The 23430-nt window shown below is 36.4% G+C and overlaps 1 protein-coding gene across 1 annotated transcript in view; it reads left to right on the top strand.

Moving 5' to 3' along the window:
• The window catches only part of ATRNL1 (attractin-like 1), a gene marked incomplete at both ends in the record, with an annotated part of 133092 nt that overhangs the window by 38741 nt on the left and 70921 nt on the right, over positions 1–23430 (top strand). Inside the window, 5 exons of the mRNA XM_010145769.1 lie at positions 1287–1419; positions 2683–2864; positions 13422–13635; positions 15619–15807; positions 20209–20427. Of these exons, the coding sequence (XP_010144071.1) occupies positions 1287–1419; positions 2683–2864; positions 13422–13635; positions 15619–15807; positions 20209–20427 (937 nt within the window). The remainder of the gene's footprint in view (positions 1–1286; positions 1420–2682; positions 2865–13421; positions 13636–15618; positions 15808–20208; positions 20428–23430) is intronic.

Below are 23430 nucleotides of genomic sequence, written 5' to 3'. Positions count from 1 at the left end.
CAGGAATGAATCTGGCGCTGTGTGAAATTGAAAATTCGTTTTAACAATTGTATTGTTTCAGGACTTCTTAAAAAAAAAAATAAAAGGAGGCTGGTTCTTATCCCTCCTGACTGCAGCAGGCTGATGCTTTATCATCATTATAATTCTACTACCAGTGACTGTGTAACCTATTGTCCTATTGGCCCTTTGCTTTACTGTACTCCAAGAGACTATTAGAAAAGCAATCAAAATTACCATGTAAACCATGTATTTGCTTTCTAAATGCAATCTATTTTGCTGCTGTGCATGAATGAATCTTGTTAGAGAGGGACAAGGGTTGTTAGGGTGGACAAGATGACCTCTGGCGTTGCCTTCCAACATCAACCATTCCACGGTTCTGTGAGAGTATGAAGCTGTCTTGAATTAGGACTTATTTTTAATTATTACCTTGAAATTAAGAGACAGCCTTATGGATATGCTGATGAATTGGCTGAGAATTTTGGGCAGTTCATTAAGTAAATATCAATATTATGTCTTAATTAAAAGTGCTTAGCAGAAAGCTTAACTGGAAAAAAGACCTCAGTTTTTCACAAAAAACCCCACCGAATAAAAGATCCAAATAAAAATTCCTTCCCTGTTTACTCCTTTTCTTGTATACTAACATATCAGAGGAATAATGTTATTCCTGGTCTTGTGTCACTGTTTGACAAAATAGTTTCCTGTTTTATCCTAGTTATTTTGCAGACAGGTTTGCAGTTAAATCTGTAAAAAAGCATGACTGAAATTTTGGACAACTCCTTACTGTGTTTTGTGACTACTGGTCTGTTAAGCTCCTATTTTTGTTTCATTTAATTTAGACAAAAGAAAGTAGGGCATATTCATGCACCTTCAAAGATGTGATATTATTTTACACCTGTATCCTACGCCATTTTTTATATTCCGTTTGATTATTTTGCTTGCATAGGATAAAATAATTTAGTGAGAGCATGTCCCTTAACTATCTAAGAAAGAGAGATTTAGTTCAGTTATTGAAGCTTTCTGTGCTCTGATGAAGTGACATCTTCAGAGTTCTGTGTGACCCACACGAAATTAGTTGCATAAGACAGGTGGGGTGATTTGTGCTCTGGAAGTTGCAGTTTGTCTTCTCTGCAACGGTAAGGGAGTCTAGACAAAGTGCACTTACTGTTCGGGTAGCTGTGGTTTTTCTGAGGGGGACCCACCCACTCTCTAGGTCAGTTTGGACTTCTGTTTTGTTGATGCTTTGACATATGTTTGAGATGCTGTTTTGTCTGGTTTTATTTTTACAGTCTGTTAAAAACTACACCAAATGTCACGTGAGGAATGAACAGATCTGCAATAAACTGACCAGCTGCAAAAGCTGCTCACTGCACCTGAACTGCCAGTGGGACCAGCGGCAGCAGGAGTGCCAGGCACTACCTGGTAAGGGCTGTGGGGCCGTGACGCTGCTTGCTGTAGTTGATTTCACTTACCAAATCTCCTCTGTTGTTGCCAAAGAATATTTGTCCAATGAGCAGACCTGGATTTGTTTTCCTTGTGCCAGCTCTGCCTGCCTGGCTATGCCTGTGCTGGTGAACACAGATACAATGACATCATTGATGGGGATGTCAGTGCTACCTTTAATCTTGTTAGGAGAGATAACATTAGTGAAGCCATAGTGGCACGTACCTCTACACAAACCAGTGACAAGTTCTAGCCTTTGGGCGTCACTGAGTGCAGAGCTGAACTGCCACACTGAACTTGCTGTTACATATTCACTGAGACTGTTACTTCTGCTGGCGGGGGTTCTATCTTACAGTTGAACTTCAATTATACATCAGTTTTCCTGTGCAGATAGGACAGGAGATCTAGTTTCTTGATTTTTCAATGTTAGTAATACTATGAAAGCAGTGAATATTAAAATGCTAATATAAAATATTCTCAGAAGGTGACTGTTAACATTGTAAAATAATATTCATTCTGTAATTCATAACAACATAGATGCAGTTAGATATCAAATCTTTTGCATTTGATCTTTATGCCCACATGAAGGTTTTTTTCAGAGATTATTCATTAAATTAATCAATTTATTCATGTGGTTTAAAACTGCGTTTGTGTAATCTTTCTAAAGATTAACTATAACAGTTGCTCTGAGTTACTTATCTTTTAATGGTTATCTGAATCCGAGTAATGCTGAAATATGCCGAAGAGGAAATGTTTAAGATATCTGAATTTCCTATCGTTCTGATTGCATTTACATTCAGGCAAATAGAAATGCAAAGGTGATGATAAAGCAAAGACAGTGTGAAGTTGTGATCTCTTAATTCTGGGATACTTGTTTTCAGATTTTGGGATTTGCATAACATTTAAATGACTACTTAAAGCACTATTAATTACATACACAATCTAATCTTTGATATGTGCTCAAATAAAGTACAGGGAAAAAATAGTGTCAATATTGTTATGTTGCAACTTAGCAAATACCTTTATATATATTTTGTAAGTTGTTAGAAGTTTCTTTTCATAAAAATACACCATTTCATATGATACTAGTTGATGTTTTTCACGCCATTTATGTGGCATGGAAAGGGAAATTGAGTGTGGGATGTGTTTTGAATTGTGATCTCAGGAAGATAAAATTCATAGTCCCTTAGGTTTTTTAAAAGCATTTTCTAATCAGCTTTAATCATACGCTTTTTGCACTAGCTCATCTCTGTGGGGAAGGATGGAGTCATATTGGAGATGCCTGCCTCCGCATTAATTCTAGTCGTGAAAGCTATGACAATGCCAAACTCTACTGCTACAATTTAAGTGGGAATCTTGCCTCATTAACAACCTCAAAAGAAGTGGAATTTGTTCTGGATGAAATACAGAAGTATACACTTCAGGTAACTTGATTAACCGCGAATGTGAATTAAATATGAATTAAACTTGCTTATGTGAATTAAATTTGCTTTGAGAAATCTATTTTAGAGATTTGCCCAAAGAGAGGGAAGTTTATGCCCTCAAAAAAATGTGGTGTGGTGCTAGAGACTGACAGGAGTGGTGTTAGGATTCTCTTACCAGATTTAAATGTTACAGGTTCCTGTTTATTTTCAAGATGTGACTTGAGAGTGGCTGGAATGCTGATGTGGGAAATCTCAGCCCTTTCCAACACACTGTGACAGCAGGGATCAAAACAAGACAAGATAATTTTCACCGTAACAGAATAAAAAATCCTAACTTTCACATCAGTATCCATAAAACTACTTGCAGGATTTTTTTGGGGTGGTCAGTAGCTTGGCTGCAAGCAGTCGGAACAGGAGGGTGCTAAAGAGGTATACTTCTCTTCTCTGGAAACCTCTAGATCCCTGTATAAGTGGTATGGGGGCTCAAAGAGTCACAGAGAAGCTGTGCTAGCACGAGAGGCGTGTGGCCATGCCCTGCGCAGCAGCTCCAGCATGAGCCAGGAGCTGATAAACTTTCTGTGATAATGGTGGGGAGGGAGGGGGCTGAAAACTCTGACATGCCTCTGGCAAACACAGGAAAGTTCCTTCAGAAAGTGATCTGTAGTCAATTCTTAACTGTCAGACAATAGAAGGGAGGTGGAAGATTAATTACCTGTCCATGGGTGGTCAGGTTCAGCTTTTTAGCGGTTTAATGTTGAAATGTTGATTGCTGGAAAGCCGGCTCACGTCCTTGGTACATCTCTATGAAATACGTCTGTGCTCAAAAGGTGTCAAACCCAACAGAATGCACTAAGATGGGCTGGGATGTCCTAGCAGAATTAAGATTCCACTACAAGCAAATGAGTTCATCTTAGTAAAGGACATGTTTGAAAGCATGTATTTGTTTGTAGAACATGCACCGTTTCGTTGTCTGTTTAACCCCCCTAATTTTTAAGTCATTTAGGATTTTATAGTTACAGAAAATGACAGATAATTATGAACAATAACTAAAGCTTATATCGAGCTAGAATGTGACTTGCAAATTTATGTTGCAGATAAAGAGAGAAAAGCAATTCTTCCATGTCAGAATGTTTCCCAGATATTGTACTTACGCAGCTTTGAAACATGTTCTGTCTGTCCAGTCTTTGATATGAGATAATGTTGCAAATGTAGTTGAAACCAAAACACAAATTCACAAATAGCAATGATTTCTCTAGTTATCTGTTTTGCTGCCTCTCCACCTCCCACCCCAATCCCCAGCTTTCCCCTCACCCCAAAATACTGCCCAGGAGGCCTTCAAATCTAATGGTGTGAGATATTGGTATGACTGATGCTGCCTGACTGGTCTGAGATGTGCATGAGAAATAGCTCTTTTTTTAGTATTTAGAAGCTACATTTTTCTTATGCTTCAGAGTTTAGAACTTCTACAAGGTGACATCCCGCTGAACGTATCTTTGTTTAGACGATGTATGTCCTGAGCTAATGTATTGATGCAAATTCAAGATACCTCACATATGGTTTATGCAATTGTAGACAAATGTACGCACTTCAGAAGTATTTCTTGGGCTAAATCATCATTTAGTTATCAGAATTTCTAATGAAATGATACCATGACTTATCCTGGTGTTTTCAGTGGCATTTAGGGGAAAAAAAATATTTTTTTTATTCATATCTGCCTGTCCAGTTACATTTATTTTGTATGAGACAGCTTAAATGTCTTATCAGGTGTGACAGAGGCCCTCTGAAACCTCTTGATTTTCACTTGTCTGCCTTTTCCTCTCAAACTGCAATCATAATGATTTAAGGAGTGCGATTTTCATTTTAGATGGCTGGTTTTTGTAACAGGTGGTGGTATGGAGTTCACAAATGCAGACAGAGCAACTGTAAGGTGAACGCTCTGTGTTTAATCTGTATTATCTATGGTGGTGGATGCCTTGTGTGGTTAATATCAAAGGCTTTAAAAGCTTTTGCCTATGTGAAACAAAAGCTTTCAGTAGTGAGTGTGTCAGAACAGCATTTGGAAATAAGAATACGGATCTGGTTTTAGTCCTGCTTTATTTGATATACTGGAAAAGAAAACCAGCTTTGGTAACTGCTGTGTATTTTACAAACTGTTAAAGTAGAGTCAGTAACTAGTACAGCATGGAGGGACTTGAGAATTCCTTGTTGCTCATGGAAACAACGTAGGACTTTAAGTTGTTTTCTAATACACAAAGTCCTTGTTCTGGGACAAGTTTAGGACAATTTCTTCATCATATTTAGAATAATACAAAACATTGATGCTTTGGAAAGGTTCAGAGGGAGGAGGCTGCAACCGTGTCCAGACCCTGTCCAGACCTCACTGTGTATCAGTATCTCTTTATTTCAGTACTAAATTGGAAATCAATAGATTGCTTCCTTTTAAAGGATAAGAAGGCTTGTTTGGTAGTAAAGAAGGGGATAAAACAAAGAGCTTTGTAGTATAAAGTCAAAATGTTTTTGGATTTGTTGGATATTTTAAAACTATCACCAATAATTAAAGTCTGATTTGTATATTTCATTGAAAATAAATTCAGTTCTTTAAGAGATGCTGTAATAAACACAATGGACAGACTGCAGATTCCTGTCTTAAAGGAAAATGACACTTGATATTTTTTCTTATATGCCATGTTATTGACCTGGTAAGCGAAATACTATGAAGATAAGGGAAGATTTGAGTTTTTCTGCAGAGTGCATTAAACAGCAATATGAGGTTAATTAATTTTTCCTGGTAATATTCAAATATTGTCGATTCATTTAAAAGTGCAATTAGCTCTCTTGGGAGTTTGCTTACAACCATGGGATTTAACTAAAAATAATAATTCTCTTGTTAGCATGCAATAAATTCTGGGAAGATTCAGTTTTGGTGTAGTAAGCATAAACAAAGGGAACAGTTTTAAACAACGCCTTTCATTATATAAACTGTTTGCAGCTTTTCCTGTATCTTGCTGTTCTCAGGGCTAAGCATCCTTCAGAAGTTACACTTGAGTGTAGGTTGCAGTTAATTAGTGAGCTTTGCATGGCAATGCTATTCCATGTTAGCTTAAAGTATTCTCGTGGGGCTGTATGTTTTTGTGGTTTTATCATATACTTGGTTGTAGTGAAGCTGATTATTTTTTTCCTGAATTAGTCTCTTTACTACAGTTTGTAGCAGTTTCATTTTACTATTGTAGTTTTGGAAGTCTAATAGATTATTTCAGCACTTTTTCTCCATATTGGAGTTATGTTGACTGTTCATTAGTTCATCTCTATTTCAACTGCCTTCCTACTTTCAGGAAGTGGGGAACTCAACCCGCTTTGGATGCTTGAGAAGAGAACCTGAATTTACAAAAAAATGTCCCCTATGAAGAAGAAAACTCAAGAGTATCTAAATCAAAGTCTCACTGAAATACTAGCTGTAATCTCTGTAGACTGGAATTGCGAAGTTGTAGTCTTTTCAGTTTGCCAGATTCTACATGGGTTTTTAAACCAATGCCACAACAGCAAAATTTGAAAAGACTGGGAGAAATGCAGTGTTCTTATGACCTGATACATGCCTCTTACTACTAATTACGTCTAGATTTCATCGTTTGTGTCACATAGATACCGAAACACTTAAAACCCATGAAGCTTGTTTGCAGTGCTTATAATGTGTCATTTGCTGGGTAAATATTTACAACGTATGAAATGCATAGGTATCTATCACAGTTAGAATCGATGTATAGTAAATACCAAGCGATGAGTCAGTAAATAGAATGGATAGTTTCTCTTCATGTAGCTCTTTCTTATTGTTTTTTTTCCAGTAGCAGTTTTTTTGATCATGATGACGCAGGAAAGAGGCAAACTAGCCGCAAGCCCTTCTTTAAACTCTGAATGTTGTGGAAATGTGAGCACTAAGGGGCTACTGTGTTTGCAAGGTTCGATTGTGTGTTTCTTCCTAGGGCAACTATTTTCCTAGAAATCAAGGAGTTCAAAAAAGTTGCTGGGAGTTTGGTAATAACATCTTGTGATGCATTCATTAGAACATGACTCAGAAGTGTATCATATACTTTTAGGACAATTTTAGATCCAAAATGAAAGGAATTTAAATAACAGTGGGGATAAATTTCTGAAAGACTTATACAATTCCTCAGCAATATGCGTAATTAAGCAGCAGAGGCAAATTGAGCCTCAGTAGTAATTGGCTACTCAAAGGTAGACTTGGTCACTTCACTCATCTGCCAATTATTCAGCCCTTATTAAATCAGTGCTGAGGCAGCAGCAGTGCCTGAAAAATGCATCATGACTGTAAATGATCAGTCACTGTAGATCGCAAAGCAACTTAGTCTGACTTAAACTCACTGCTTACTGAGAAAATTTAACAGGAATTATCAGCTCTCTAGTTAGGGTTACACGAATTTCCTTTGTAACATAGTTCTGTAATTACTACTTAAGAGAAGATGACAATTGGGTGGTTTAGAATAAGAGAAGAGCGTATTTTGAGGTTATTAGTGTTTAATAAATTCCCATAATGGCTAAAAACTTTCCTTATGTTCAATTAAATAGGACTGTAGATGTGAGTGTGGAATGGTGTTCTGTTGGCATGCATCATATGATTGGAGTTTTGCTCTCCTGTCAGATGAAAATAAAGCCTTGTCCAGCAAATTGTCTCAATTTAGTAATTCCTGAATCTTTTCTAACTTAAAGGTTGATTTCTCACTTAAAAGGGGTTTTGGCAACTTGTTATCAGGGTTATACAAGATTGTTCTATAAAAACAGATAAACCATGACTAGCTGCATTTCAAGCACAATTATATTTCTAAGATGGGCTGTGAAATCTAAGAACTGTTCGAGAAACAAATAGATGAGAGGAGTAACATATTCTAGAGAATTGTTCTAAATCTTATCTGGAGTGATAACGCTAAGGAACAGTTCCTGAGATACATTTGATTGCATTCTGCAGTGTAAGGATACTAAGGCATTGCATTGCTTTGTCTCACTGTAAAATTTTACTTATGAAACTTCTGGGTATTTTTCTGTCTCTTTTTTTACTGATAACTTGCCTAGAATGCAGATGAGTAAGTTGGGCTGTTGTTGATCTTGTTTTAAAATTAATTGTATATAATATATTACAGGAGTTTTCATAGATATACCTTGGAGCCTGATTTTTTTTTTAAATTCTCCACTGACACATTTGAAAATATACATAATTTTTCAATATATGGTGAATAACAGTATACTGCTAAAAATTGTCTCATTCTCAACAGCCAGAATAGGAGCAGTGGTATTCTATAATCATGTTTAAACAAATTCTGGCCTCTACATGTTGAATAAAAATAGAAAAATGGTAGGCTGGAATTCATATGTGTTCCTGTGAGTAGCTGTTTCCTCTCTCTCCTTTCCTCTTCCCATGCAAATGAAAACCTAAGGCAAATTTTCATGAACTTCACCATTTCACAGAGAAATCTGTTGTGTAATTGCATTAATTCCTAAATCCTATAATGAATAATTGTCTGTACTATTTCATCTAAAAGCTATTATTTGTTTTGGTCACTTTTTGTGGGTGATTCATTATGTAGATGAAATGCAGCTTTAGCTTTTAATGATTTTGGGAACAAAAATGTCAAGTGCTGGTTCCCAAAATAATTATTAGTTAAATCATTAGTTAAAAAGATGTAGAAGTTCAAAAGTGGTAGAGCTTAAATAGAACAGCTGAGAATCTTGGTTAAGAGATTCAGAGTTAAGATTATGATTCAAAGCAGATGGTTAGTCTCATGCAAAATGGAAGCTTTTCCGTTACTTATTGTAGTAAGAGCAGGTAGTAAGACTCGAGTGTTAGGGAAGTAAAGACATCAAATAAAGAAGTATTTTGATAGCTAATGTATAAAAATATGAAGTGCTGTTATTTTAATTACTAATTTTTTCCAACTGTTAAGATATTTCCTTTTGCTTGATTAAAAAAATACTTTTTAAAAACAAATAGGACAATTTCTACTAGCTAGAAAATAATTTCAGTTGAAATAATTCTGTGGTTTATATTGTCAACAAAAGTAGGAGGTATTGCCTCCCTTTCTGTTCTGTGTTCATGGAAGAGTGGTAGAGTTGAATAGGAAGAGAACATGAGTAATACATTTTCTGGCGGCCTTTTCGTATGCACTCCGTCACTGAAAACTCACTGGTCTGACTTTGTATGTTTGTGCGTATGTGTACGTAACATCTAAAGGGACATCTCTTTTACAGTACTTCTGTGAGACTGAAGTCGTTATGAATAGTAATGTCTACTTCCACCCTGCATGAACGCTAGTGCTTTGTTAAATCAGGAGGCAAGAGGGCAGAACGACCCCAGTTCTTACCAAGTTTCTAGGTAGCGGCAGCCTTAAAATGGAGCTGTACCACTTCTTTGGCACCAGAAGTGACAGAAGGGAGTTATAGTCCCAAGCTGGACTAGATTGTCCATTCTTTCCCTGGAAGCTAGAGCACTGCAGAGTGTACTTTGCATTGAGGAATTCTTCCGCCTTCTCTAGAGACGGCAAATGCTCCCTTCCTTTTCTGTTTTGGAGCCACGAAGGTGGAGGTAGCTCTGATAAAATCTTGAGCTTCTAGCGAAAGGTATCAGCTGTGCTGAAATCAAAGAGATTTTGATAGGAGGCAAGAGCTACAGCGGGTCCTGCTGAGCTTAGGCAGTGAAGGTCTCCAGATGACTTTGTTGCCTTCTTACCTGTGCGACACATGATGATCGTGCATTTAGCGTTAGAGGAAAATTCTAGTAATGGTAGGAACCACGTGGTTTTGGAGTTCTCATTTACTTCTCCCCCAGTGGTCTGGCAACTCCAGTGAGTGTGGATTACTTTAAAGCACCCAGGAAAATTGTGACATATATTACATACTATAGTAGTCAGCTTGAAGAACTGAGATAGGCAGTCACATCACCTGGAGAAAGTTTCAGTGTGTTTCTACTCACCTGTTGTCTGGCTCCCTAGTAATAAGCTAAGCAAGAGGACAGTCACATGTGTGTGGAACTTCTTCTCCTTCCTCAAATACAGAAGGAACTGATCGTGCCTGAGTTGCAGGTTTGTCTTCAACTCTGAATCTGAACAACATACTGAGTGCCATATATGGTGAGGACAGAAGAGGTTTCTCAGTTGAAGGTTTTTGGACAACTTGGAAGTACACGTTTATCAAGGTCTTGAGAAAGATCAAGTCTTCAGAACTCTCTGAGAAGTAACTTTCTTCCCACTTACATTTTGAGAGAAGATCATCTAGCCTTCCAATAAAGAAGCTGATATTCTTGAGAGGAAAAATTAGACATATTTGAGGCTGATTTCATGTCAGCAAGTGTTTTTTCTGAAGTGAAAAGTTGATTTGCACTGTGTTTTTCACCCACCTGGTTTGATAACTATTTTTCAAGAGGCCTGGAAACTAGGATCTTACATCCTGTACCCAGCTCTGGGTACAGAGAACAGGCAGACTGGTTTCCTTCCTGGTTGATCCTCTTCAGAAGCATCTTTGACAAGATATTTAAAGTAAAGGAATCAGTTTCCTACATTCATTTTGCATTAAATGAAACAGCCAAACAAGTCAAGTGAAAGTGTGTTCAACTCTAATTATTTATTAAGTCTGAAGAAGAAACTAGATTGGCATTCTCATTCAGCACCTTTAAAGTCCCTTAGATGCTTCAAGTACTTTGAGACTCCCAGCTATTATGACTGAACCTTTCGTGAGTTTAAGAGGCAAGGACTAAATTCATGGGTTTTCTTGTGTGAAGAAATTAGTTTGATAATCACAGCACACTGGTGTGTCACAGCTGCACACTGCAGCTGTCACAGATAGAACTTCCTAAATTCTCTATTCACTCTGTTTTTTCCTGTGGCTTTCATGCAGTGCAGTAGCAGTTGTTCTTTATGATAAGCTTTGGTGATATCAACATGCAATCTCTGCTGTTGCAAGCAGTCTTCTGCTATTGCCAGCTGTAGTCTACCACACTGTGGGATTAATGCCACGCAATTGAATATGTGCTGTAAGCATGTCCTGAGAGCATTTTGGTGGCCTACATGTCAGCTATTTACCATATTTTAATGAGGCATTAGAAAAACAGTTTGTATAATCTCTTTTCGGCATCCTCACAACATGCCCAGAGCAGCATAAGTGAGCCTGCAAGGTGGTGGCTTTGGTGGGTGTTTGATAGGATGCTAATCAGTGCTCAGGTCTGTGTTTTGATGTGTTACATTAGCAAAGTACATATGGAATTTGAAATATCTGACACGGTGAGTATAAGCTGTCCACATATCACAGCTTTTGAGAATGATGATGAGTACAATATGCGTGGCTTTTGCAAGAAGGCTTTCATTTCAGGGGCGCTGCTTTTGTATCCTAAGGCTGCTCTGGCTTTCATGATCCTCCCTGGGACTTCGTCATCATTAAAGGGGTTCTGAGACACTCTGCTACTCAAATAGAAGGACTTTTCTCCAAATGTCACTGCTGCACCATCAGTTTTCATTACTGGCCTGACATGCTTTTCACCATAGCTGGAATAGGATCTCTGTTTTCTGCTGATGCTGAGGCCAAATTATTTGGCAATGGCATCGAAAGTCAGTAATATGCTGAAGGTTCTCTTGGCTAGAATTCCTCAGTCCCAAAGCAGGCATTTGTGGTTGTTTTAGGTCTGTGTCAGCAATTTATACTTTCTAAGCCCTAGACATTTTTTAATACGTGCCTGGTGTGCACGCTTAGCATTCTGCAGAGTTGTCTAGAGATATGAGTAAATATCTAAGGTTTTCTGATGCACATGAACCATGTACGTGTACTGTAATCCAAGCAATTAAATAACAGACAAGACAACAGATGTATTATCTCCCACTTTCCAGATGCCCAAGTTCCAATTTTTCTGCTTGCATCACATCCTTTCCTGTATCCGGAGTGTGGGAGCTCCCACAGGCACCTGGAAAATTGGTCGCTTGGGATAGCAGTGAAGTTAGGAAGTAAATACTGAAGATGAAAGAGTGGGCAGTGGCATTTTTGCTGCATGTTCTCATTGCTGTTCAGGAGTCTTCCAGTGTGCATCAGTGCCTATGGAATGAAGCACTTCTTAATCATTTTCTGATTTATTTTTGTTCTTACATCTGTAAGTCTGTTAGTTGCTGCAGCAATTTTCATTTGATTGTGCTCCCAGCTGATAGGATAGAAGAGGAGGAGAGTATAGAGAGCTTTTTCTAGGGAGGTCAGAAATACTGATTACCGACAGATATTTTAAAAAAGTAATTACCAGTGGTATTTCTCAAGCAAAATTAATAATCCTTTATATTTCAGTTTGGTCTGATGAAGCAAGGGAAGAGGAATGCAATGATCAGGTGTAGATATGAGCTCTGAAAGATCTTTATTTTTTCAGCCATGGTTTAAACCTGAGTGGCCAAAAAAAGATGAGATCAAAAATGAAAGATCTCTCTGAGAGATGATGGCAGTGACTCGACTTGTGAAATAGTACGTAGATTTTGAATGGCAGCAGGTTCCCTTCAGGTGTATTATAGTGTTTTACTTACCTTGGTCTGTAAATTAAATCAGTTGAGAACCTAATTCACAGTCAGATCAACATCTTTGCTTTGGAGCTGACAACACCTGTCCTCTGCCCAGTGCAGATGATCATGTTGCTTGGCATGCTGGTACTCACCTACCACCACACACCTCACAGCCCATAGTCTCTCTATATCTTTTGTTCAGACTGGGGTTAATGAAAGCTGCCTGCACAGAAATTACAAGAGAAAATGTGTGTGTTTTCAGTATCTTGAGATTTTTAGTGATGGGACCAAGAAATATATGTAGATTTATCCTGGAACAGGCAAAGGCCTTTATTGCTCAAAGTCTGCTGTATAAAGACAAAGTGGTAAAAATGAGTAGAATTTGTAATGTAATTTTACTGATATCCTAAATATTTTTTGAGATTTAATGCTTTTTATGTTTTCTAGACTAGTTCTTTATAGCTTAAATCAATAAATGTGTATTCAATGTGTTTAAATGACATTGGAGCTGTGGATGCGCCACTTTCATCTCTGTCTCTGAATTGCCTAAGATTTTGATCAATATCAGTAATACAAATTCTAGAGTGTGGAATATTTATCCTGTTTTTTCCTGAACTTTGGTTTTGTGAATTGCCTAGGAAATAGTAATCAATATAGTTGCCACTGGGGAAAAAAAACCCAAACAATTTCACTGTGACCATTTCGCATGACTTCTGATGTGTATCAGATAATATTACTCAGAATTGAGTTTGAACAGAAGCAGCACATTTTTAGTAGAACAGAAGCATATAGTGGGAGGGAGTTTTGGTTCCTTTTTTTGGGGGGGCAGGGGGAATTCAGCAAAGCAGAACAATTAAAATAAAAACTGTGTGGACAATGACAAATGAGGTGAAGTGAGGAAAGGACATGGTGAATTCTATCAAAATGTGAAGTCATTGCTGCTGAGCTATTCTTTGAAATGTTTTAGTAAAAAAAAACCAACCAAGCAGTTTAACTAATTATCTCACATTTGTTTCATTCTGATTCATAGAAAATTTCACCTTGGGTAGGTTTACGCAAGATCAACATCTCCTACTGGGGGTGGGATGACATGTCTCCTTTCACAAACACAACGCTGCAGTGGCTTCCTGGAGAGCCAAACGACTCTGGCTTCTGTGCGTATCTCGAAAGAGCAGAGGTGGCAGGTCTGAAAGCAAATCCGTGCACTGCAATGGCAGATGGTCTTGTGTGTGAAAAACCTGTCGGTAAGCAATCTTTTATACTCAGTTACTGTTACTGTCATGATTAACAAGCTGTTTGGGTTTTCATTTGGCTAAGAGGGATTTTTTTTTACAATTTGGATTAAATAATTACAAAAAATTTTTGTATAAATATGGAGCTTTAATCTAGAAAACGAATAATATTCCTAAAGCAACAAATTTATTTTTGAATTAGTTTACATGGTTTAGTTTGCATTACACTAGAAGTCTTATAAGTTGCCTCTAAATCAGTAGTAGTCAGTGACAACAGTGACTGTAGTGTGAAAGTGTCTGTGGAGGTGTTCAACAAGGCAGATTTCTGAATCTCACTGAACATCAGTGAACATTTTCATGATCTAAAAGACTGACAAACCCCAAATTCTTGTTTCCATCTTTTAGGTTTGTTTGCGTATAAAGATTACTGTGGCAAATAGTCACTTAACAGTTCAAATTAGCATTTTCATGCTCGGCTTGTCTGTTGTTTCTCTTCATAGCTGTGAGGTTGATCATGTTGAAGTCCTTTAAATTTATGTTGTGCATTGTCTGTGCAAAACTGGAAAATAGCTGCATTTTTGATGTGTTTGGGAATATTGCCTGTCAGTGTGGTGGTTTTAATGTGAAATTGTGAGTTATTAAAGCACGTAATCAAAGTGTGAATCTTACCAATCCCAAATTCTCTTATAAGCAGTTCCAAATAGTAATGTATATATTGTACACTTGTTACTGTTGCCATCTATAGTTCCAAAAATTTTCATCTTTCACAATGTTCTTAATTTTGAGTTAATATTTATTTATTTACCAGACACTGCTCAGAACGGTGGAAGATACAGTCACAAAGAAAACAATAGTCACAGAGGAAGAGATATCTCAAAATATAAAGGATACACTAGGTGGAACACAAATGGTGTTAAGATGCATTATTTTACAATTAGATCAACGTTATGTACATCTGGTGCCTTGTTTTAGGTTTTTTTTATCTTCCAGTGCTTCAAAAACCATAGCAGTCAAAGCCATATGAGAGTAGCTTTATAAAGTTTCGTAGTTCAGCTGAGTTTTGTTGGTTTTTTCTTTGTATTTTTTTATTAATTGGAAAACAGAGCTTGAACACATACCTAGTAGTTCAAACCCAAGCACACCCTTGGTAAGTGACTTGGTGTACTGTATTAGCAGATGAAGAATGGCTTGAGAACTTGGCTGGCATTGAACGTGGATCAATAATATACAAAACCATACAAATACATAGGAGTGCTTAAACCCGATTTTTCACAAGGTGCTTCTGTATGGAAAATATAGTGCTGCGTATACTGTTGTGTTCCTACCTAAGAATTACTGTACTCTTGTTCTTGTTCTAGTTTTATTTGAAATCAAAAGAGAAATCAGGAGTTAGGGTGTACAAGTTCTTTATGTAATGACTTTTTGATATAGCATACACCATTAACCTAGTCAGAATGTGGTCTCTAGTAGAGAAAAACTGAACAAAAAATCCCCAAACCCCACAAAGCCCCAACAATCACCCCCAACCCCCAGTTCTGTTTGCAATTGAACAATGTTCCTTTTGTTACTCTCCCCAATGACTTTCTGTAAGGCAAGAATATTTATGTTAAACTACTGAGAGTGATAAACCCAGAACTCTACTGTACTTGTATAGAAGTTTGAGATGTATTTTATGTCATGTATGTGCAAATAATGAAGCCAGCATTACTGGGCAATGAATATGAAGTGTGTTATTTCATTATATATAGATAAAATTGCTGTGAAATTTTTTTAATGGACTCTTAGAACTAAAATGTGACTCATGCTGAGTATATTACTTAAGTTTTATAAAATACTGTATTTATATACCAGAGCATATGTTTGGATGAAATTATAGCTAATTAAGGAAGCAACTGCTTTCACTTTAACAAGGATTTTTCTAACGGAACATAGGATTAAAGAAAAAGGAGGCTGAACTTGTGTTCAAAATCATAAATGTTGGTGGTTCTTTTCCAGTCAGTCCCAACCAGAATGCCAGACCCTGCAAAAAGCCATGCTCCCTGCGAACAACATGTTCTAACTGCACGAGTAATGGTATGGAATGTATGTGGTGCAGCAGTACAAAACGATGTGTTGACTCAAACGCCTATATAATTTCCTTTCCGTATGGACAGTGTCTAGAATGGCAAACTGCCACATGCTCCCGTGAGTATCTTAATGTTCATCCTATTAAGTTTTTTTCCACTCAAAAGAGCATCTGTATGAATAGGATTCAACCATTAACAAATGATAAAAATAATGAATGACTGTATATAGCTACTAAAGTGAGCAGCGAATACTGTTTATGTACTTTCTAGATACAGATAAAATGCTGGTAATTCTTTAATGATGAAATATTTAGTCTTTTGAAGCAGTAGCAAGTGTTTGTTTTGTTTTCATTTTCAGATAAAGAAAAAATACCAGATTCTTTGTACGACCAGTGTTAGTGTGTCAAATAATGGGCATGAGTTGGAATAGAATGTTGTTAAAATCAGATAAATATTATGTAGAACTTAAACTTATCAAGTTATTAGAAAAAGGAGATGAGCTGAATTCACTGTTTTTAAAATAAATCAGGATCTTGTCAAAGTTGTCCATTTTCCTAGCAGGCAAAAATAAAAAAGATGTTGTAATAATGATAGTAATAATCTTGAGAATATTGTAAAACAGATGCAAGACAAATGGTCTTGGTCTTCCTCAGATTCTTCTCACTTGCAAATGATGATCATTAACCCTTGTAGAGTGCTTATCCTCTCCATGGAACTAGAAGGGCAGGTAAAGGAGGTGCAGAAAGCTTTGTGCCTTGTGTGATCAGACTGGGCCAGGCTGTATGTTCAAGGTTGCTCTTTCCATCCTTTTGAGATAAAAGGCAAGTAATTTCTTATTTCGTCGAACAGCAAAGTTGCTTCCTCAATGCCCCCTTTGGAAGCACATTTCATCAGAAATTAATACAATGCCTTTCTAAGAGAATAATATATACATTGCAGTATACCATTCAGCTAAAGCTACTTCTTACTGAGTCTGCGGGGACTGGACCTTGTTGAGTTCCATACAGTTCCAGTGTTTATTGGCCCCATAATTCATGTAGATGTTGGCACAAGCTGCCTGTTGCTTTAGATTGTTGTCTTAGTTGTGGCTTATGTAGAACAATTCCTCAGCTGTCACCCTAGAGAAGACTGTTTCTTAGCATTTTTACTGTCCAAGATTTGGTGAGAATATTTGCTACCTGGAAAGGACTCGAATCCAGTGGGACCCAAGCTTAATGTATAGGACTTCTGAAGTGTACCATTGACCAGTCATTACTGTTCTTCTCTGTGAGAGTCTTTTTCTAGTTAGTTCCAACTTCCTTTCTCTCTCCATAAGGATCTTTTGATATCAGCGCCTAAGGAACGTTTTATTTCAGGAAATTTGTGGTAGGATTGATGTTGACAACAAGAAACAACTTGTTTCAGGGTCATAATTAAATTGTGATTCCATTTAATAGATAAAGGATGCAAATAAAAATACAAAAGGTAGTGCTTAATTTCACCTAAGCCTCAGGAAAATAGTAAGTAATTTAAGGTCCTGCCATTAGGAACCATTGATACATGCTAATCTTAGAGAAGAAAGGCTATATGTACCAGGTCACTACATAGATCTGAGATAAAGGAAAATATGCCATAGGAGGAATTTTCTTTTAGGTAAAATTGACCAATAACGTGTATTCCTCTTAACTGAGATTCCCTCTTCATCCTTAGTAATCGTAGAATATTATAAACCAATGTGGACCTATTCTGTTAAACTTTTATGCTTAGTTATTATATTTCATATATTGATACAGGTTCTAGTGTCCAGCTTCTGTGTGGACTAGAATTAGGGTTTAAATGTTCCTTGGGTCTTTATGTCCTCTAAACTCAGCCATCAGTCACTGTTTGGTCTAAGAATAAAGAAATAATAGGAACACTTAATCTCTTGTCCTGTATATTTGGAATAATAATACTGTGATTATGTAAAAGTTTCTCTCTCATAACAGTTCACTAAACTTTTTTCATTTCTACAAGGAATCAATTTTGCAACTTATAAAATATTGATGGTGAGTTGTGGCAGAAGATAAGTAGACTGAAAATTTGGGGACAAAACAGAACACCATGTGAATGATGCTTAGCTTTTGTGTTAGCCTGAACTTTCAATTCTGTTTGTCTGTTTGTGTAGTATTTTACACATCATGCAGATTCAATTTGTTTGGGGAACTCCAAAAATTGTTTTTAATTTACTTGTAATTTTTGTCAGGCCTGCGAAAATTTATATTAAGGCAAATGGGGTTTGCTATATACCAGTTTGTCATCATGTGAAGGCAGTTTCGTGTTTCTATTAAACAAATTAAAGCAAAGCAAGGTTCAGTGTCTGTAAGCATGGTTTTTTTTCAGAGTTTTAAAGCATTAGATGTTTTGCAGTTAAGCAGATGAACGTTTAAATGAAACACAGTTCAGACATTCAGTCTAAATGAATGAAACTTTTATTAGGTAGGTACATCATTATAGCTGCTGAGGGAGTGAAGTATTAAGTGGATTCCCTTATCAAGGGGTAGTGTTTTTACTTGAAGAATGGAATGTAACTGTACCTTAAAATCCTCTATTTTATTTTTAAGGACTGATTTTTAAATTCTTGGATATTTTGCTCTGAAGGCAAAAAAAATTTACACAAGCATGTATGATTTATCAGAAAAAATATAACAACTGATAACTTCATTTATTTTCAGAACTTGGAATTAAAATGAACAATACTGTCTTATTGGTGACATTTTGTCATCTTAATACCTGCTTGCCAGAAAGTTGCATTCCTCTCTTCCCTACATCCTCCATCCATTATGACTTTTGATTTGAATAGTTGACAGTTTGAACAATCTTGGACCACTTCTAGAATTTCAAAGAAAAAATTCAGCTTGAATATCCCCTTCTATAAACAATTACTTCATCACTCTCTTCAGTCTCTCAGCTGAATGCCACTACAGAGGATAGCTGAGGTTTTTCACTTTTGGTTCTGTTTTATTTTCCATGAAAATAGTACAGCTCATACTTCAGAGCTGTTTTCTCCTGGCTTTATACATAGCAGCATGAGAATTGTTTGGATCGTTTACTGTGCATCTCTGGAAGGGCACGCCAGCCAGTACAGAATGGTGGTCTTGGGTTTGCTGCCAATTGTGTAATGTATTCAAAAACCAAAACTTGTATCATTAAGCTTCAGATCTGACGAGGTCTGGTTGAAAACTGACTTCTCACATGATTGGTGTTGGCTTCCAGGAGCATTTGAGCTCCTCACTCCTCTCTACCTTTTCCGTACTTGGGAAACTTGAAACATTTCCTCCTATTTGGATTATTCCAAGTCTGGTGATACAAGAGCTCATGCTCCAGCTTTCTACACTGTTAAAATCCTTTTGAGATCTTTTTCAGATTCTTAACTCCTGTTTTCTTAATATCAGCATATACCTTTAGACTACTGGAATCTGTTTTCTCTGGCAATTTTCATTACTTTTAAACAATTTTAGTAGTTGCTTAACTCATATTAGCTGTCAGATTTATTCTGCTGTCAGTTTAATAAGAAATGAAATTGTTCTGCTTAATATACTCTTTATAGCATGGATTCAGGTATTGCCTTTATGGAGTGGAGTGGTCCAGATAGCTGTGAACATTAGTTGGATATAACATCCTGGCTGCAGCTGAGCCAGACTGAGAGGTTAAACTGATGTAGAAGCCACTTGAACGACTGCCAAAAAACCCTCACAAATCTTTAAACTAATCTCTCTTTATATAAAGAAACTTAAGACTATTTCTGGCTTCCTGGCAAGGTCTTCCTGAAGTTCATGCATACTTTTTAAATTAATTTTTTAAGTATCTACAAAGTGAGAAGAGACAGGAACTCATAGTGATCAATATTCAGATGATCCTGATTTTAATTTCATTCACTGTTATAGCATTAATTTAAAAATTTTAAGGCGTAGCGGAAAAGGCCAAAATAAATTTATGAACTCTAATGGTGTTCCTGAAGATACTTGTTAATTTCTTAATAAGAAATGACAATAACTTCAGAAATGAATTTTATTTGATTCTAAACAGATTTAAAATATGAGGAAGACCATTTCATGAAAAATCAAGTTATTTAAAGGGTAGAATGTAAAAAGTCTAGAGGGAGATTTGATTTCTAGTGTGCAGATTAAAGAATGAAACCTGATTTACTCTAATAGATGAGACTTAGTCCAATTAAATGCGATCGAATTATGATTTGTAGCTTAATTTTTTTCTTTTTTTTGGAAAGGTGTGTGGTATCTTAACTTGTTTCAGAAGTTCTATATAAGAAAATGGAGTCATATTTGTAGATGAATACTCATGTGTGATCCTGGGATACTTCATAACCAAGTAAATTTTTGGTTTAAATTTGAATTATCACTTTTTTTAATTATTACTATCACTCTTATTTGGATTGTATTAGTCATCAACTATTTTGAAATTTTAGCATCTTAGTTAAAAAAACAAAACAAACCTCAAACAAAAAAAACCCCCTTGCATTAATACTGTGTTCCATGTAATAAAGCTCAAAACTGCTCTGGCCTGAGGACCTGCGGACAGTGTTTGGAACAGCCCGGGTGCGGCTGGTGTAACGATCCCAGTAACACTGGAAAAGGGCAATGTTTGGAGGGATCGTCAAGAGGCCCGATGAAGCCTGTCGTTGCGCACTCTAATGAGATGGTGCTTGATGCCAGTCTTTGTCCAAAAGAGAAGAATTATGAGTGGTCTTTTATCCAGTGTCCAGGTAAGGTCTGCTTCGGTTCTTTCCTATATATGAAATAGATGTTTCTCTGTTTAAGCACTCCAAATTAATGTAATTATTTTAAGTAATACAAGTAACATAAGCATACGAGATTTGTTTTTCCAAAATATTTCCTGAATGTTTATAGTTTGTTAGTCTCTGTCTACTGAACACAAATGTGCCTCCTGTCATGCAGGCTGACATGTGACATTTAATGCAAATAGTTTTGCATTAATTGCCATTTATTTGTAAGCAAGTTTTCGTCTGGCCTATCTTTCTACTTTTTGAAATTCAGCTACATGAATTTCCTTCAGCTCTTGCTTTCTTTGGGCTTCGGTATCCATCAGAGAGGATAGTTGGGGGAGAAAGTACCTAAAGGCAGCTGCTGATGGCCAGGAGTTGAAACTGCCTGTGTCCCTGCTGCTCCATGCAGAGGTCCAGCTGGCTGTGGGAATGGGGGCTGCCCAGTAGCTGAGCTGTGCTTCAGTCCACGTTTCGGCACTTCGAGTAAAGAGAATGTGTGCTTTTGTAATCTCAGAGAGAATCTCTCAAGTCTAAATCTAAGCCATACTCATCTGATTACCGTATTTTAATATTCCAGTCCATTGGAAAGGTCAGGAAGACATCAGGTGCTTTAAGGCAGTGGAAGCTGAGCTGGTAGAGCCTCCCGTGTGGCAATCCTCAGCTCCTGAAAGCAGCGTGTGAAAGCAGCGGGCAGTAGTGCAGGCACAGGAAAAGCACGCTGGGGAGTTTGACAGACCTCCAGTGGTAATTCACAATAAATAGTGCAGTTTAAAAGACAGCTTGAATGCTTTTTTTTAGAATAAATGGTGTAATTGTGCTTAAGTTATTTTTCTAGCAGTTGTTCGTTCCTACTGCTGATAAATTTGGAAGCTGGAGCTTCTCTAGTATCAAAACTCTTATGGGTACATGCAGCTATGTTTGTTTGCTCTCCTGTGTGCTTTTTTCATCAGTGTGTTCTCTCTCCATGTGTGTATGCATATATGTGTGTTTGTGTATATATTTATATGTAAGTGTGTGTAGACGAGAGGTATGAGAAAGCAGAATCTCTGAAGAAAGTTTCGTTTTGGTAACTTGTGTTTTAAATACATAGCTAGAGTAGATTTTTTTTAAGTTTTAGAGTAATGAAGTGAAATGTAACCTCAAGTGAACGCTGTCAAATGTTCTAAGTTAAAACTAAAAAAATCCCAAACAATCTGTAGAAGCATCAAATAAATATCTGGAATCAGTAGAATTGATGTCACATTGTGTGGGGACTTCAGTACTTCATCTGTGTGTTTAAAGTATGGGTATGGTAAGTGCAGTGTTAGACTCTCACTGCAATACATAGTATCTATCACTATATATATATATTTTGTTTGTCCAAAATGTTTGAGTTAGAAGACTACATCACCTTCCTTGTTTAATATTTATTCCTCACGGATAAAATTCTGTATTCATAGTGTGTTATCATCAAGAATTCGCTGAAGTTCCATTTCAGTTTAAAAACCCACTAGTTTTTATGAGTTTGAGGCAAATCCTACAGAAATCATAGAATTAAAATTTCAACTGATGTGAAATTTCATGATTGGTATAGGCTGTAGATTTTGTTCCTGAGCTTTTGTTCTAATTTTAAGATATGATCTATAATGATCATAAAAAACTGAAACTATCATAAAAACTAACACAGCTTATTACTCTTAGCACAGCAATCATTTGATGTACTTCAAATGAGGTAGAATTGATTGTAAGGCTATATAAACCTACCAAACAGTTTGTATTTGGATGAAAATAAAAACAAATAGGTTATAGCATGTGGTTTGAGGATTATTCTGCCACATTGACGACTGGTTGGATAAACCATTCATGTTCATTCATGTATGCACTTTTCCTTGTAGTTAATATCCACACTCTTTATAGTCCCTCTGGGCAATTGTGTTGGTGATAAGTATTTTAAATTCATTCTCATTTACTGTCCAAATCTTTAAAACTAGTATTCAGCAAGTAGCATAAAAATGTTTCTTTTTGTGACTGGTCATTTTGAAATCAATAGTCGTCAAAGCAGCTATCAAATATTTCTTTGGAGATGAATACATTTTAATTTTATTCATTAGATTTGTATTTTAGCTGAAGTAGTATTATAAATAAAAATGCAAATTTTTTTTAAAGAAAAAGTAAAATAAATAGCGATGGCATTTCCTCTCACAAGAGTAATTTAGGTAGAACACAACTCCAAATTTCTCATCTGAATAACAGTGTGAATTGATTGTAATTAGTTTGTTTAAAACTAGATGAAATATCTTTAGTCTAGATCCAGATTGTAATGCTGACATCTTCTTTATGTATTTTCCTAGTATTAAGTATTTTCTTAAAACTATAATTATCAACAATTGTCAGCATCAGCAACCATTTCAACACAGAGGTCAAAAGTAAATTAGACGTAAAATTGTTTTTCTCCAGGGCAGCCTCAATGAAGATCCGGCTAAATCGTGCATTTGTATGTGAGGAAGATGACTCTGATGCTGCCAGTGATGTAGATTAAAATCACTTAAACGACTTTTAAAAAATTAACTCATCATTCTTATTTAAGTGATCCCTACAGTGTCTCGTTATTTTAATTATTATTTCAGTTATTTAATACCGACGTCTCCAGTTTGTTTGCGCTCATCTGTGTCACAAAGTTGCCAAATTGTGCAATTCTTCTGGCTTTGAGATATATATTTTTAGGAAAATCAGCAAATATATAATATTTTTAAATGGTGTGTCACGTCAGCTATAGATTGTAACAGTTCTTATGGTATATATATTTTTCGAATTTGATCTGAAGTCTCTTCCATGTTCATATTAACAAAATTTAAGAATTAAGAGGTATCATGTGTGACCAGATAATACTATGACTTGCAGCAAACTAAAACACACAAAAAAATCTGATTAAGGTTGCTTTTGCTATCCTTTCAAGAACATAAAAATTAAGAAACACAAAACTGAGAGGATGTCAGATTGAAA

Source organism: Buceros rhinoceros, unplaced genomic scaffold, assembly GCF_000710305.1.
Source record: "Buceros rhinoceros silvestris isolate BGI_N320 unplaced genomic scaffold, ASM71030v1 scaffold12371, whole genome shotgun sequence".
NCBI lineage: Eukaryota > Metazoa > Chordata > Aves > Bucerotiformes > Bucerotidae > Buceros > Buceros rhinoceros.
This window is presented reverse-complemented; position numbering and strand designations above follow the sequence as displayed.